The sequence below is a fragment of the Phragmites australis genome, chromosome 11, assembly GCF_958298935.1.
Source record: "Phragmites australis chromosome 11, lpPhrAust1.1, whole genome shotgun sequence".
NCBI classification, from domain to species: Eukaryota; Viridiplantae; Streptophyta; class Magnoliopsida; order Poales; family Poaceae; genus Phragmites; species Phragmites australis.
Genome location: NC_084931.1, coordinates 32,383,960 through 32,398,209, shown reverse-complemented (window position 1 = coordinate 32,398,209; position 14,250 = coordinate 32,383,960). Strand labels below are relative to the sequence as shown.

Here is a 14,250-nt window from a genome sequence, read left to right as displayed (position 1 = left end):
TATCTACACATCCATTGACTAATCATTATGAATAAACTTCTGTTAAGCTGCTGTATGTATTTCAGGCACTTTTGTGTGGTTATGAGCTTACATCTGGTTTGAACTACTTGTTTCTCGATTGTTTTGCATATTTTTTCCCTTGTATGATGCATAAGCATTTGTGAAAAAAAAAGATGGAGAACAAGACTGCTTCGGGAGACACTTGAGATCCATATGACATTGTTTTGTACAATTTGTGTGGAGTAGATAGATGCCGGTCATATGCATCCTGGAACCTTGACTGGTAAGACTTTTGAGAACTTAAGTGAAAATTTCTTCTCCGGGACGTGGAAAGAATACAAGACTAACTTAAAAACTGACATGTGATAAATAGTGGACAAAACATACAAATGTACTCACTTGTGTACATATAATTTACATCCAGTTAATAATATTACTCGAGTAGTTTGCTTTTGGTTTTCACCGACATTCGGCGGAATGAAGAAACTTACGTTCCACCTCAAAATCTAAACTTACTTGTGAGGATGTGTTGACGAATGTCATGTATCTAGTAGTCCCGGCTTTGGTCGAGAAGTAGATCAAAAGTTGTTTCTTGCTTACCTCATACATGTTTTAGAAAATAGTTGCACTTAATAAGTAGTCTAGACGTAACATCTTTAGCATGATGTCCTATCGCTTAAACTACTTTTTATTGGGTTCACTCTTTCTTCAATTTGTGAGCGAGATAACTTATTTGTAGCAAACTAACATTATTGTTACATCAGACAACAAGTACTTCTTCAAAAATCAAACCGCTTGAGGTATTTGTCAAACGGGTAGATAAAGGGAAAAAAGGGTAAAGATAACTATGCATATTACCAATTTATTTATTGTATTCATTATTTGTTGTCTTCTTTTTTCTATTCTCTTAGGCTTCTCAACAAGAGGTTGTTAGGTGAATGAAGAATTTTGAACAGAAGGGGAGTGTGCCTAGAGTTCAGTTGAAGAAAGTTGGAGACGACCGTGATCATTCTGTTGCTCAACTAAATAGCTTGAACACTTAAAAGACCGTGAGAGCACGAGTGTATAAGTGTCAGCAACCGAGTTTTATAGCTTCAAATTCATGATCATTTCTTGTGTGACATGACAATTGGGCTTACATTTATCCAACTCTTCTACTAAACGGGTGGATATATTTATAGAGGGATGGATGGAGGAGATATTTACATACGCTTGTCTCCCAAAGTATTTGTAATAAATTCACTCACACTAGAAACGTCTGGACGACATAAAAAAACATACTGTTTGCAGGTTGTACGAAAAGCACAACATCATTTCACTTGTATGCCAAAGAGTACAGTATCAACAGCATAAATAGGCAGGATCCATGGTGATCGATCCGGGAGCTAGCGGTACAAGCAAGCTAGGCAATGGAAGGAGGAATCGAATCTAGATCTTGCCGCGTGGGCCCGCCTGGGGCGGCAGCTGCGGCCCCTTCTTGATCGGCAGGAGGTCCGGCGACGCTGAAGCGCTGACGTAGGCCAACAGGGAGCCGCCGCCCAGCAGCAAGAACTTGAGGAGAAGGCCTCTTTTGGTGAACGGCCCGGCGAACGTCTCAAAGAACTTGCTCTGCAAGTAGAAATGAAGCAATAGTTAAACAACAGGTCCGTGTAAAAATTGCGCAGAAAGTGATCGAGTGATCGAACAACAGGTCCGTGTATGGCCACGAATCGAGCACCTGAAGAGGGTTGTATGGCGAGGGCGCGTCGGAGCCGTAGAGGTCCCACTGCCCGGTGGTGTTGCCGATGTCGTCGAGGTCGAAGTAGATGCTCTTCTCGCCGTACTTGGCCACCACGGCGGCGCGAGGCCTGCAGCCAAGTGCACCCGCGTCCGTCACTCTTGCATTCGTGCTATGCATGCACGGCGTTGTATAGCATAGCTAGGAAGCCCGCGTTAACGGATACACGACAACGTACTTGCGGGTGGAGCGGCACAGAGCGCGGGGCGAGGGCCTGACGGCGAGCTTCCTGCCGGAGATGGAGCTGCCGGCGAGGCCCTTCACGGCGACCGGCTGGACGGAGACGGCGGCGAGGGAGGCCATGGCGGTTGGTGCACTGACTCTCGAGGTTACTGGTGTTCCAGACTTTCAGTACGTAAGTGCACAAACTTAATTCGGTGGATCGATCCTGCTAAGGATTTGAAACGCGTGGTCGCTGGGCGAGATTTGTGTGGGAGGCGCCATGGCTCGGAGATGGCCGAGGTCCATAGGGAGGGTGCCACGTCGCCGGTTCCGGATAGACTTATCCTGATCTCCCGACTCTGCTGCGAGCTGACTTGGCATGCCAACATCATGAACCTAGCCCTTCTAGTGTTCTGTAGTTTTGTTAGCTTAGTTTGTCCTTGTCCTAATCAGAAGTTCAAACCCTCGAAATCGATGAAGAAATCACACTCGTGCCATTACAGTTTTACGCGTGCAGTGCAACCTCATCAGCGTACGAGGATCACGCATCGGATTACTTGAACCAGAACCGTGCATGGGTCACGACACAGCGCAGATAGATTCAAAACCTTTCTACTCCTTAAACATCCCTCGTGATGGTAGTAACTAGCTTTAGTCGATCGTCGTACGATGTAAGTACATGGTCACTAGTCAACCGGTTGCAGCATACGGCGATCCGGATCTCGCCGAATTCGCTTCGATCGTATGCCTACGGGCTACGGTGTTGGCACTAACGTGGCAAATAAAGTTACGAGTGAATGAATCGACGAGACATGTGCAACACATGGTGATCTGAGCACGAGGTGATAATTCAGGCTACAGTACAGTTCAAGGTTTCCCTTTTTTTTTTTTTGAGATGGTACAGTGCAGGTTTCGGTACGTACGACTTTTGTCGTGTCAAATCACAGATGGGCTGAGTTTCCTTAGATCAGTCAAATGGGCTAAGTGGTCGGCCCATATTATAGCTATTTTAGTCAGAACAAAAGGCCCAGTGGTTGGTCCTCCCGCTAGCCTATTAGGCTCTCGGCACCTCACCAGATTACTGGGCATGATCGATCAGGCCTAACGGGCCAAACATCTCGGTTTGGGTGGATCCACGGAAACAGACCAGACGAGCCCCCACCATTTTTGTTCGGCTGAATTTGTCTGTCTCGTGGATATGTATAATATTAAAAAAATGTATTTGTTACGTGCATTTAATATTCCAGTTTGATTCAACGAATTCAAATATACGCCTTCAAGCTTTACTCTGCAGTCTGATTCGACGGATACAGACCTTTGCATCAGCTCGTGTAGGTAGACCTACTTGTAAGTATTATAAAACTATTTTTATATGAGCAATCAATCACAATTATAACTCTGGTATTATTTATACAATTTCAGATTCTATCTATCAAATAGAAATTCAAACTGAATCAAATAAAAATTCAACTTAACTTATTGAGACGGTTAAAACCAACTAAATATTTTTGTTTTTGACGAATATGACTCAACCTACTTACGCTTAGGTATCCGAGAAACGAAACCGACGGGACAGGACGACCCGACGAGCCGCACCCGCACCTTGCTCGCAGTCACAGATAGATCGGTTGAGTTCAGGCCGAGATCCACTCGTCTCACTGCACCGAGCCGAGCAGGGTGGGCGGCTCAGATCACACCGCACCGGCGGGGCGATCACCGACGCCGATGCGGCGCCCCCACGCCAACGGCCAAACGCTCTAGCGAACTCTCTCCCCCCTCGCCGTCGTGCTCCCGACCCAACCCAACCCCACCTACTTGTCCCTCCCGCAGCTGCATCTCCCACCCCGCCATCGCGCGGCGGGAGCTCGCCGAAGAGCTTACTCCGCTCCCGTCCCGCTCGCTCACCGTCCCCGGCGACGTCGGCTCCCGCGCCCGCTTCCTCCCTTGCTCTCGTCCTGCCCCCTCAATTCGATTCGGTTTGGTTGGCGGGGCGAGGTCGCGGGTCCAGATCCCGCTCGCGCGCGCCTGGGTGTGGGAGGTGGATCGGCGGTGCGGATCAGATCTATGCGCGAGATCTAGTAGGGCGGAGGTGGAGGCGGTGGGCCGGTTGTGATCGGAGCAGGAGACAAGGGACGGAGATGGCTTGGTGGTCGGGGAAGGTGTCGCTGGGCGGGCTGCAGGACATCGCCGGCGCCGTCAACAAAATCAGCGAGAGCGTGAAGAACATAGAGAAGAACTTCGACAGCGCGCTCGGCCTCGAGGAGAAGCGGGACGATGAAGAAGGTACCGTACGGCATCACTGATGGTTCAACTCTCTGTTTTGCCATTCTTCCTCTCTGTAATGTGATCGGGTTGCATTGGTGCATGCTTGGTTGTGTACAAGTGTTGAGATGGAACTGTGATGGAGCTGCAAGTGGTTGTAATGCTTATGTTCATTTGATATTTGGGTGGTACGTAGTTGTAGAGAATGGCTTATTTGGTTCCAGCATTTGGTCGTAGGAAATGAGTTTGAATTCTGCTTATCACTTAGTTTTGACAAAAGACCTGCTTATAATCGGTTCCATTTCCACTTATAGTCCAAATTTATGCCTATCAGTCTGCTGAATTGTGTGCGATTGATTGGTTTAGGCATATCATCAAATCTCATGTGTACCTCGTACCAGTGCTGGAGTGATAAGAGTTTTTGCACTATCTGAGTTGCTGAATTCTGTATGACTGATTGCTTTAGGCATATCCAAAAGCAACGACTTATTATGTCCCTTTTTGTACTTACTGGTCGTAAGAGCTTTTTGTGTTCTGCTCAGGCTTTAGACCTTTGTGAGCTGGTTGTGCTCTAGGCACTCCGCTCATACTTCCTACCTGTTTCGTTGGTAGTCCTTTTGCTTGAACCTTATCTTCAGTCTGTTTCTCAGTGGTTGTAAAGAACTAATATGTTCCGTTATCAAGTAATGGAAATGGGGTGTCCCTGTTGTCGAAAAGAGCTTTATGGGGGAGCTTAACATTGTGTTTGTTTACATGGTTACCTACATGTTGAAATACATGTTTATTTTGTAATGCAGCATCAGGATCAAGGACATCTAACTCGGATAGAATAGGATTCTTCAATCCTGTCATGGCTTTCATGGGACATAATGGTGAGGAGGATGGCACTGAAGTATCAGAAAAGCCACAATCTCCAAAGCATTCATCAGCAGCAGACGAAAATCATGGTACCCCCACTAAGAAACCTACATCTGAGGTAGATGCTTCTGAAGTATCACAAACAGCACAATCTCCAAAGCAGTCTTCAAAATTAGAAGAAACTCAAAGAATCTCCACTGAGTCAGCTGTTTCTAAGGCGGATGTTTCTGAGCAACCCATGACACCACAAACTCCAACACATCCTTCAGCAGCAGAAGAAAAGTTTGATGGCTCCACCGAGTCACCTACTCCTAAGGGGGATGCTTGTGAGGTATCAGAACCATCACAATCGCCGACACATCCTTCAACCGCAGAAGAAAATCATAGTGGCTCCATTGAGACCGTTAGTTCAATCAGGAAGGAAAACCAGGATCATCAAGATAGCGAACATTCTGGTCCCAATGATGAAGCTTTACCAAGTCAGCTTGGAGATTCCGGCGGAGACACACCTGATGGTAGAGCATCTTCTTTGCCTACCACATTAGATCAATCAAGTGACATGGAAACAGTGGAATCTATTTATACTGGAAAGGAAGACACAGCTGATGGGAACGGCTCACAGTCACAACCAGCAGATTCCATGCTAGATAACTCAAATGATGTAAATGAAGCTGAGGGCAAGATCGTTCAAGAATCTGATGTCCAAAAGGAAATAAGTACCCCTCAGGAGAGCAGTGATACTGTTGACAAATTAACTCATCTAGAAGTCACAGTACATGATGACAATACCAATACTGCTGAAAATGAAGATGAAAGCAACCAGACAGAGGCAGGGGTTGCATCTGTTGTCGGACAGGATGATAATGCTAAGGAACAGCTTGAAGACCTTAGATCAAAGTCCATAATTTCAGAGCATGATTCAAATTCGCAAAATGAGTTGGTGATCACTTCTGCAGATATGCCTGCTGGACCAGTAGAAGTAGGTTCTCCTGCAAAGAGTCTGAGAAAAGACGAAAATATGCAGGAATCTGTTAAAAATACAAGTTCGCTGACTTTGGAATCTGTTGGTTCTGTCTTTGAGCTTGATAAATTAAGACGTGAAATCAAGATGATGGAAGCTGCATTACAAGGTGCTGCAAGACAATCCCAGGTATCATTTCCACATGCCTGAGTCTCTGCTGTAGCAATTCAGTTAATGCTTGTGCAGCTGTACATTAGTAAAGTTACTCTCAGATGATCTCCCATTTGGAAGGGGGACATTTTTAATTTGTGAGTTCATACTTGTTTTCGTGGAGAAGAAGGTAAACATTTTAGTGAAGTTATAAGAATTATGTTCCACAGTTATATACTGCAAAGGTGTCCGTCTCAATTGCCACATGGACATTACTGCATTGTCAAAACATTGCATAGCATGAATGCTTCATGGTCATATCTTCAGTCATTTAGTTGATACATACCCGTCTCTTCACTATTCATTTTGTGCCTAACAACGCTTGATCCTTCCTGCAGTCCAAAGCTGATGAAATTGCGAGATTGATGAATGAGAATGAGCAACTCAAATCAACAATTGATGATCTCAAGGTATTTTTGCGAGCAGATCCATCATCTTTTGCCTTCCAGAAACAGTTATTTATAACGTCTTCAAATTAGAAAATACCTGTAGTTTTTAGATAAACTATGTGAAAAGTGAACAAGACGAATATTATAAAACTATTATCTGAGTTAACGACCAGTGCACTTAGACTTTGATGAATTTGGGATTGATTGGTTTTTGATATGGTACAGAGTAAGTCATCTGAAGCAGAGATGGACTCACTTAAGGATGAATATCACCAAAGGGTAGCAACTCTTGAAAGGAAGGTGAGGCACAGTATCACTTTCTTGTTACTGGATTGTGGATGCTTCTATGGTTAATTGGTGATTGCAATTGGCTACCAGATTTAGGAGTAATAATGATTTGAGGAGTGGTAGATATACATATGCTAATTAAACCAATAAGTTCTTAAATGGTACATGATACACCCGCATGCAATGTTACAACTGTACCACCTGCTTTTTTGTGTGATGGTCCAATATTTATTGCTCTCTATGTTAGTGGTTGGAGTGAATTAGGATTCTCTCTTTTTTTTCTTTGATAATTAGCTATTTTAACTAAACCAAGAATAGATTGGTTGATACTTCACAACTGCTATACAAAATGGATCAGCAAGCTTCCTTTTTTGTTTTATTTTGTTCTAGAAAACCAGGAGCTAAAACCAAAATAATATTGATTCTTGACAACTAGATGCAGCCCCTATTGTATTTTCTGGTTGATACTGTTGATTTTTTTTTTTTGCTGTTCACAGTTATTCTGAATTGGCTTGGTTGAAACGATATTTAATAGTAAATGGAGAAATCAATCTAAGCTGCATTGATGATCATTAAAATGCCACTGCAAGAATGCCATAAGTTTCTAGAGTATTCTTCTTTTTGCTGTTTCCTGGGTCAACCTATACAATTATTCCTTTGTGCTTTAGTTCATCTATACATAATCTTAGGCTTAGGGCTTAACATTTGTAATTTGCATGCCTTTATCTGTGTAGGTGTATGCACTAACCAAAGAACGGGATACATTGAGGAGAGAGCAGAATAAAAAAAGTGATGCAGCTGCCCTTTTGAAAGAAAAGGATGAGATTATCAGTCAGGTCATGGCTGAAGGTACACAGAACCATCATTTTAGGCCTGTCCCGGTGTAATGTTGAGAATGCAGAAATTACTGTTTCTCTTGTTAAAATTCTAATGACCACTTCATGCATTAGTACCATCATAGAATACATTATATCGTGCCGATGTTCCTTCCTATGCTGCTTTGGTCCAGATGCACAAGTAGACCCCCTGTATTTATCTCCCCCCCCCCCCCCCCCCCCAACAACCACACACACATTATTTTCTATTGGCCTCAACCTTTTCTTTTTGCCAATGAAACAGGTGAAGAACTATCAAAAAAACAAGCTGCTCAAGAAGCTACTATACGAAAACTGAGGGCACAGGCATGGAACAAAACTCTACAATATTCTCAAATAATATAATGCGTTTCTCAGTTTGATCAAGTTTGCTGTTGCCTTTTTTATTCTTCTGTTGAAGCTAGATTCGTGAGTTTGAAGAAGAAAAACAACGGCTGAATTCAAAGATACAGGTAAAAAAGAATATCAATTTTGTATATTTATTAAATTACCCGGACTGAGTTCTTTTCTTATCTGCGTTAGTGATGCAAAGTAATTATTTTTTGCTTAACTTCTTGCACATAATGAAAGGTACCTGTCTTTGCTGGATTTCATAAAAATTTAGCCTCTTTGTGTATTACTTCTGTTGCTCTTTTTATATAAGCTACACTATAGGGTTCCATTTAAAAGTAGTTCGCATCACTTGTGTTTCTTTATTTAGTTACAATCAGACAAGCTTACCAGTATAGCTGTCTACAATTTCATGATTTAGTTACAGTCAAACAAGTCTTTTTTCTTTTTTATCTGTTGGATAGATGGAACGAAGTTACTTCAGCGTCCTTAACAAGTGTTGTGTTCCGTTCATCAATTTTTAGTTTCTGTCAGAGAGTGTCAGTCCTCTTTTTTTTTTTTTTGACTAAACAGGTTGAGGAGACTAAGGTTGAGAGTATCAAGAGAGATAAGGCAGCAACTGAGATGTTGCTTCAAGAAACAATAGAAAGAAATCAGACTGAACTTGCAGCTCAGAAGGAGTTCTACACCAATGCTCTTAATGCAGCTAAAGAGGCCGAGGCATTAGCTGAGGCAAGAGTCAACAGCGAAGCCAAAGTTGAACTGGAGAGCCGTTTAAGAGAAGCCAGTGAAAAAGAAACTATGTTGATTAAGACAATCGAGGAGTTGAGGCATGCTCTCACTAGGCAAGAACAGGAGGTAAATTATGAACATATACCACACCTATTTATCTAACTTTCTGTATCCTCAGTAGAAGTAACCAGTAAATTTGTGCTGACCTAGCTGCAATCTATGCAGCCTGCCTCATGGATAATCCTTTATTAGACTATTAAGTTGTAGCTGTTCAATGTCATTTCCATTGACTGTAGATGTTTCTTTTGGGCTGTTTCAGGCTGCTTTCAGGGAAGAAAGGCTAAAAAGGGATTACGATGATCTTCAAAAGCGGTATCAAGTAAGCAAGGATCTTCTTGGTTAGCTCGAAGTGAACAGTAAAATAGTCATGTACCAATTCTTACTTTCTTTCATTATTTAATATTTCAGTCCAGTGAACTTCGTTATAATGAACTGGTCACACAAGTTCCGGACTCTACCAGACCACTCCTAAGGCAAATTGAAGCCATGCAGGTATTGGTGCCTGTCTTTGCCTTTTCTTGTGCTTTAAATATTTCACCTTTCTTCAGTTATATCATTTGGTATATGTATAGGGATATCACTTCTGCATTCTGGGAATTGAGCTCTTTTTGCTTTTATGAGCCTGTTACTCAATTGTGTGTTAATATTAACAGGAGACAGCTGCTCGAAGGGCAGAAGCTTGGGCTGGTGTTGAGAGAACCTTAAACTCTCGCCTTCAGGTATTTATTCCGATTTTTTTTTGTGTTTAACAGTAGATCTTACCTTAATGCACCAGGCAGAAATAAAGGAAGAAATATTTCAACTATATGTTTAATCTGTCAATCTACTCAAATATGCAGGAAGCAGAAGCTAAAGCTGCTGCCGCAGAAGAAAAGGAACGGTCTGTAAATGAGCGATTGTCACAAAGTTTATCTCGGATAGCTGTTCTGGAAACCCAGGTTTGTGAAAAAACATTTTACTACAAGGGATTTAAGACCTCTGTTTCAGACCTTTACGTCAGAGAAGTAATTCGTTTGACATGAATATTGGGTCATATGTAGATTACGATTCTGAGAACAGAGCAAACACAGCTGAGCCGATCCCTTGAAAAGGAGAGGCAGAGAGCATCTGAAAGTAGACAAGAGTACCTAGCAATTAAAGAGGAGGCGGCAATACAAGAAGGGCGGGCCAAACAGCTTGAAGAAGAAATAAAGGAGCTTAGGGCTAGGCACAAAAACGAGCTGCAAGAAGCAGGAGAACACAGGGAGCTGCTTGAGAAGGTAGTTTAATCTTTAACCTAGTAAATTGATTGATCAATCAGTCATATAACACAAACTATGAAGTTTGGATGCTCTGTTATTGCTTGTTTTTAGGATCATTGATTCCTTCTTCTACATGAACAAATTTTGCTATACATCATTCATCACACTTGCTATGAAAAAACAATATTTGATCAGATCAGTTCATCATTATGAACTACTAATTGTCTGGTTTGTACACGATCATCTTGAATAGAATGACTAATAGTTTCTTATAAATTGCACTTTCAGGACCTTGAAAGGGAAAAGGCTGCCAGGGCAGAACTTGAGAAGATATCTTCCCATGAAGCACCTAAAGTTCCGCTCCCAGATCAATCAAGTATGCTCTTTGATTTATTCCAACTAATTTATGTGAGTTAAACCCAACTTCTTTATCTCTCTTTGTTGTCTTACCTGTCTCTCTTTCGGATTCCTATCTGCTCTTTGAAGGAAATGCCCCTCTCAGAAAGCTCTCTAGCGCTGGGAGTATAAATAGTCTGGAAGAAAGCCATTTTCTTCAAGCATCATTGGATTTATCGGACAATGCTTCATTAGAGAGGAGAATGTCCTCAGAAAGTAATATGTCATATTATCTGAGATCCATGACTCCAAGTGCTTTTGAATCAGCACTTCGTCAAAAGGATGGAGAGCTGGCTTCTTACATGTCACGCTTGGTATGTATGTGGGTCTTCTGTTATTTCTCCTCAAACTGTTTAGTTCTTCAATTGGTAACCCATGAAATTTTGTCACCTCTCCTGCTGGTATATAATTGTAGGAGAGTTTTAGAAACTGACAGTTGTTGATTATTTGAGCTGGGGCTATCAGCGAGTATACCAGTTGGAACCAAAAGCTATGGATGATTCTCATTGTCTTCAACTGAGTTTATTCTTGTGTCTTGTCGATAAACATTCTTTTCACACTGCTCTTTGAAAAGTGATTGAACTTTCGAGTGCCTGCCACCATTAGCCCAACTGTATTTGTGCCAAAAACTGGTATGTTTTGTCTGTTTCTCAGTGTGTTCCTGGCTACAAGATTTCTATCCGACAGCATCTAGAATGTAGTAGGCAAGTTATTGCCAGAAAATAATATCTGCTGTCAAGCGATGTGCCATCCCGTATTGGTTTGAAAAAACCCTTGGTAACTTCATATTCATGCATTATGCACTCATACTCTCACACTTTTCTCTAGAAGTGGAAGCAATTGCTTTGGGTGGTTCTGGAATTATGTTCTGATTAAGAAATGTTCCTACAACATATGAAGTCATATATGCTGGCAATCTTGCCAGTTCTATTTTTCTTTCATATCGGTTGTTATAATATTGATTAGGACAGTGGTCATTCTAAAAAAAATTATGATTTAATATTTTTTTATTTATAATTCTAACCCGGGCTATTTTCTGTTTCGGTGCTGACATGATCTCTGGTCAATGGTAGTGTGCGGTTGTTGATTTACCTTATTTGGGCATGCTAATCATGCACATGCTCTTGTCTCCAAAATAATGTCGGTGCTGTGTTTCAGGCCTCATTGGAAGCTATCCGGAATTCACTGGCAGAGGAGTTGGTGAAAATGACAGAACAAGTAAATCCTGACAATCCAACCAGAGTTTTGCTTCTTTGTCTATACGTGTGCAAACTGAACTGAATTTTTATGCAGTGTGAAAGGTTGCGGACTGAAGCAGCTGCTCTACCTGGTTTAAGGGCCGAACTGGAAGCTCTGAAACAAAGGCACTTTCAAGCTCTAGAACTTATGGGGGAACGTGATGAAGAGGTATTGCTCCCATGCTACATACCACGAGTTATCACTCACCAGTACTTGATTGTGTTAATGGCTTCATAATAAACTTAAGCTTATTTGAAGATGCACTTATGCTTAAGCTTAACAACGTTACTAGTTTTTTTTTATAAGCTGGTGCATCATGACCTTATTAGTGTCATAATGGATATGAATTCAAGCAAGAGTTTGTGTCAGCAATACATTTTTTTGGACATGTTTGCGCTATGCCATAGTGAAAAACTGTTTGTTAATATTTATTTGTTAGCTAGAGTAGTGAACAATAGCAGTAGCAGCATGCAGTTTGGAATTCAGACACTCGTTTGCAGTTCAGTTTTAAAAATAACAAGTGCATAACTCTGTAGAGTACCTTTTATTCCACGTTTACTTGAATTTTCATGCTGTTTTTCAGTTGGAGGAGCTAAGAAATGATATTGTTGACCTAAAAGAGATGTACAGGGAGCAAGTGGATCTTCTCGTTAGCCAGGTTTGAAGCTTATCCGTTGAAACTCTACCTTTCATTTCAAAGGCCTAATAGGCTGCAGTTGCCCTAAACCATGGTTTTTCTGTTTATTAGCTCCAGGCATTGGGTGCTCGTGTATAGTGCTGATACGGCTTTGTCATGCCATCCAATTCTTGTCCAGTGCATCTGCAAGTCGCGGACAGCTGGTCTGAGACTTGAACATGTTTCTTCGAAATTTAAATGCTACTAATGTGGAAATTTTGTAAGCATACAGCGACACTGATAATATCCGTTTGTGTACATCTTAAGCATCTTTTGGTGTTGAGTTAAGGAGGATACGATGCTGTATATTAGATTGAATAGTTTTACAGTTTTACGTGTATTTTTTTGCAATTTGTTTTCATTGAAGTGTATCAAATTGGGATCCATTTGGAAGTGTACCTCAGAGGAATGCAATCAATAATATGGAGAGCTCATTTTGTCCCTTTTTCTATGTCCCGGTTTTACTTACTCTTCTGATTGCACATGGAAATCATGTGAAAGACGTACATTAATGAACTGGCGACACTGATTCCGCAGTCAGAAGCTTTCAAGCGTGTTCAAAGTTTCGTCGTTCTCTTATTTATTTCCTCGTAACCAAAGTGAAGAACAAATTTTGTTGCAGTTGAATCGCAACATATATTCCTCATCTTGTCGAATTTCATCTATTACTGATGCAAATGCAAACATCGTATTGTTTTTATGAAAAACACATGATTCAAAATGCTAATCTCCACACATGCAAAAGGTTTATTCACCCTTTATTTTTTACTGAAGGGGTCATGTTACATCTGCACCTTTTGCTCTGACATAATCATCTTACAACAGCGAAACGCTCAGTTCTACACCACAGCTTCGAAGCCACACTGCAGCACAGCCCGCCCCGCACCCCCCAACGTTGGGAAATAAATTATGCAGCTGTGCTGCATATGTATTCTTTTACAGTACCATCTAGAGGTCCGCTACTTACCCTCAATATGAGTCTCAAAACGGTGGATCTCATTCGAATAGAAATTTATTCTGCATGCGGGGAAGCTCGTGAGCGAGCGATGGCGCCTGCGGACAAGGGAGGCGACGCAGAGGAGGCTGCAGGAGAAGGTCGAGATAAGGAGAGCAATCACGCCGTGCATTCGGTTGTGGTGATTCCTTTGATGCAAAAATCTAACTAAGAAGACACTGGAAGTGCAATCTGCAGGGATAGAGATGGAAGAGGAGAATAGCAAGTTGATGAATATGAAGCATGTGGGAGACTCCTGGGGAAGATGCATGAATGTTTGATTCTAGTGTTGTAATAGCCCCAAATTCCTATGAGTTTTACTGTCTTTTACTAGTATATCTCTGAGATGTTCTGTAGCTTAAGCTGTAGGCTTTCAGAGCACTTGTTAAGGTCATATATGAGCTGAAACCTGTTGCGAACAACCTTATTTTAATAAAATGGGACAGGGGTGGTGTAACGTCCTACTTTATAACTTAAATTTATTTTAGCTAAAATGCAAAATTTTAGCAACACCTCCTTTATAATTTGAGATATAACTGGCAAAACATCAGTAGCAAGTCATGATATAAGTAATATCAAAACTCCTTATGACTCGATCAAACCATACAACCTTTTTCAACGCAAACAACATCAAAGCTCCTTTACACCAAAAGCTTATCTTAAGAATGAGCATCTCACTTTTAGCTAAGTTCATAGAGTGAATTAGAATATAAACAGTGTGGAACATGTAAGCTTCTAACTCCAAGTCTATTATGCTCGTTAAAACGATATAAATGTACCTACAAAAGAATTAACAAGGG

The 14,250-nt window shown here is 41.6% G+C and overlaps 2 protein-coding genes across 2 annotated transcripts; one reads left to right on the top strand and one right to left on the bottom strand.

The window, feature by feature from the left end:
* Positions 1-1,291: 1,291 nt before the first annotated feature.
* Positions 1,292-2,191, bottom strand: LOC133885481 (photosystem I reaction center subunit VI, chloroplastic). The gene is made up of 3 exons (XM_062325202.1): positions 1,956-2,191; positions 1,718-1,847; positions 1,292-1,608 (listed from the first exon to the last, which is right to left on the bottom strand). Exons 1-3 carry the CDS (start codon positions 2,078-2,080, stop codon positions 1,429-1,431), a joined length of 435 nt encoding a protein of 144 aa, XP_062181186.1. The 5' UTR covers positions 2,081-2,191; the 3' UTR covers positions 1,292-1,428.
* Positions 2,192-3,558: 1,367 nt separating this feature from the next.
* Positions 3,559-12,907, top strand: LOC133884835 (golgin candidate 5-like). The gene is made up of 19 exons (XM_062324403.1): positions 3,559-4,222; positions 4,999-6,209; positions 6,569-6,640; positions 6,845-6,919; positions 7,642-7,756; positions 8,027-8,088; positions 8,187-8,234; positions 8,686-8,970; positions 9,164-9,223; positions 9,313-9,396; positions 9,558-9,623; positions 9,744-9,842; positions 9,945-10,163; positions 10,434-10,521; positions 10,632-10,855; positions 11,700-11,759; positions 11,835-11,948; positions 12,364-12,438; positions 12,529-12,907. Exons 1-19 carry the CDS (start codon positions 4,078-4,080, stop codon positions 12,553-12,555), a joined length of 3,129 nt encoding a protein of 1,042 aa, XP_062180387.1. The 5' UTR covers positions 3,559-4,077; the 3' UTR covers positions 12,556-12,907.
* Positions 12,908-14,250: the final 1,343 nt, after the last annotated feature.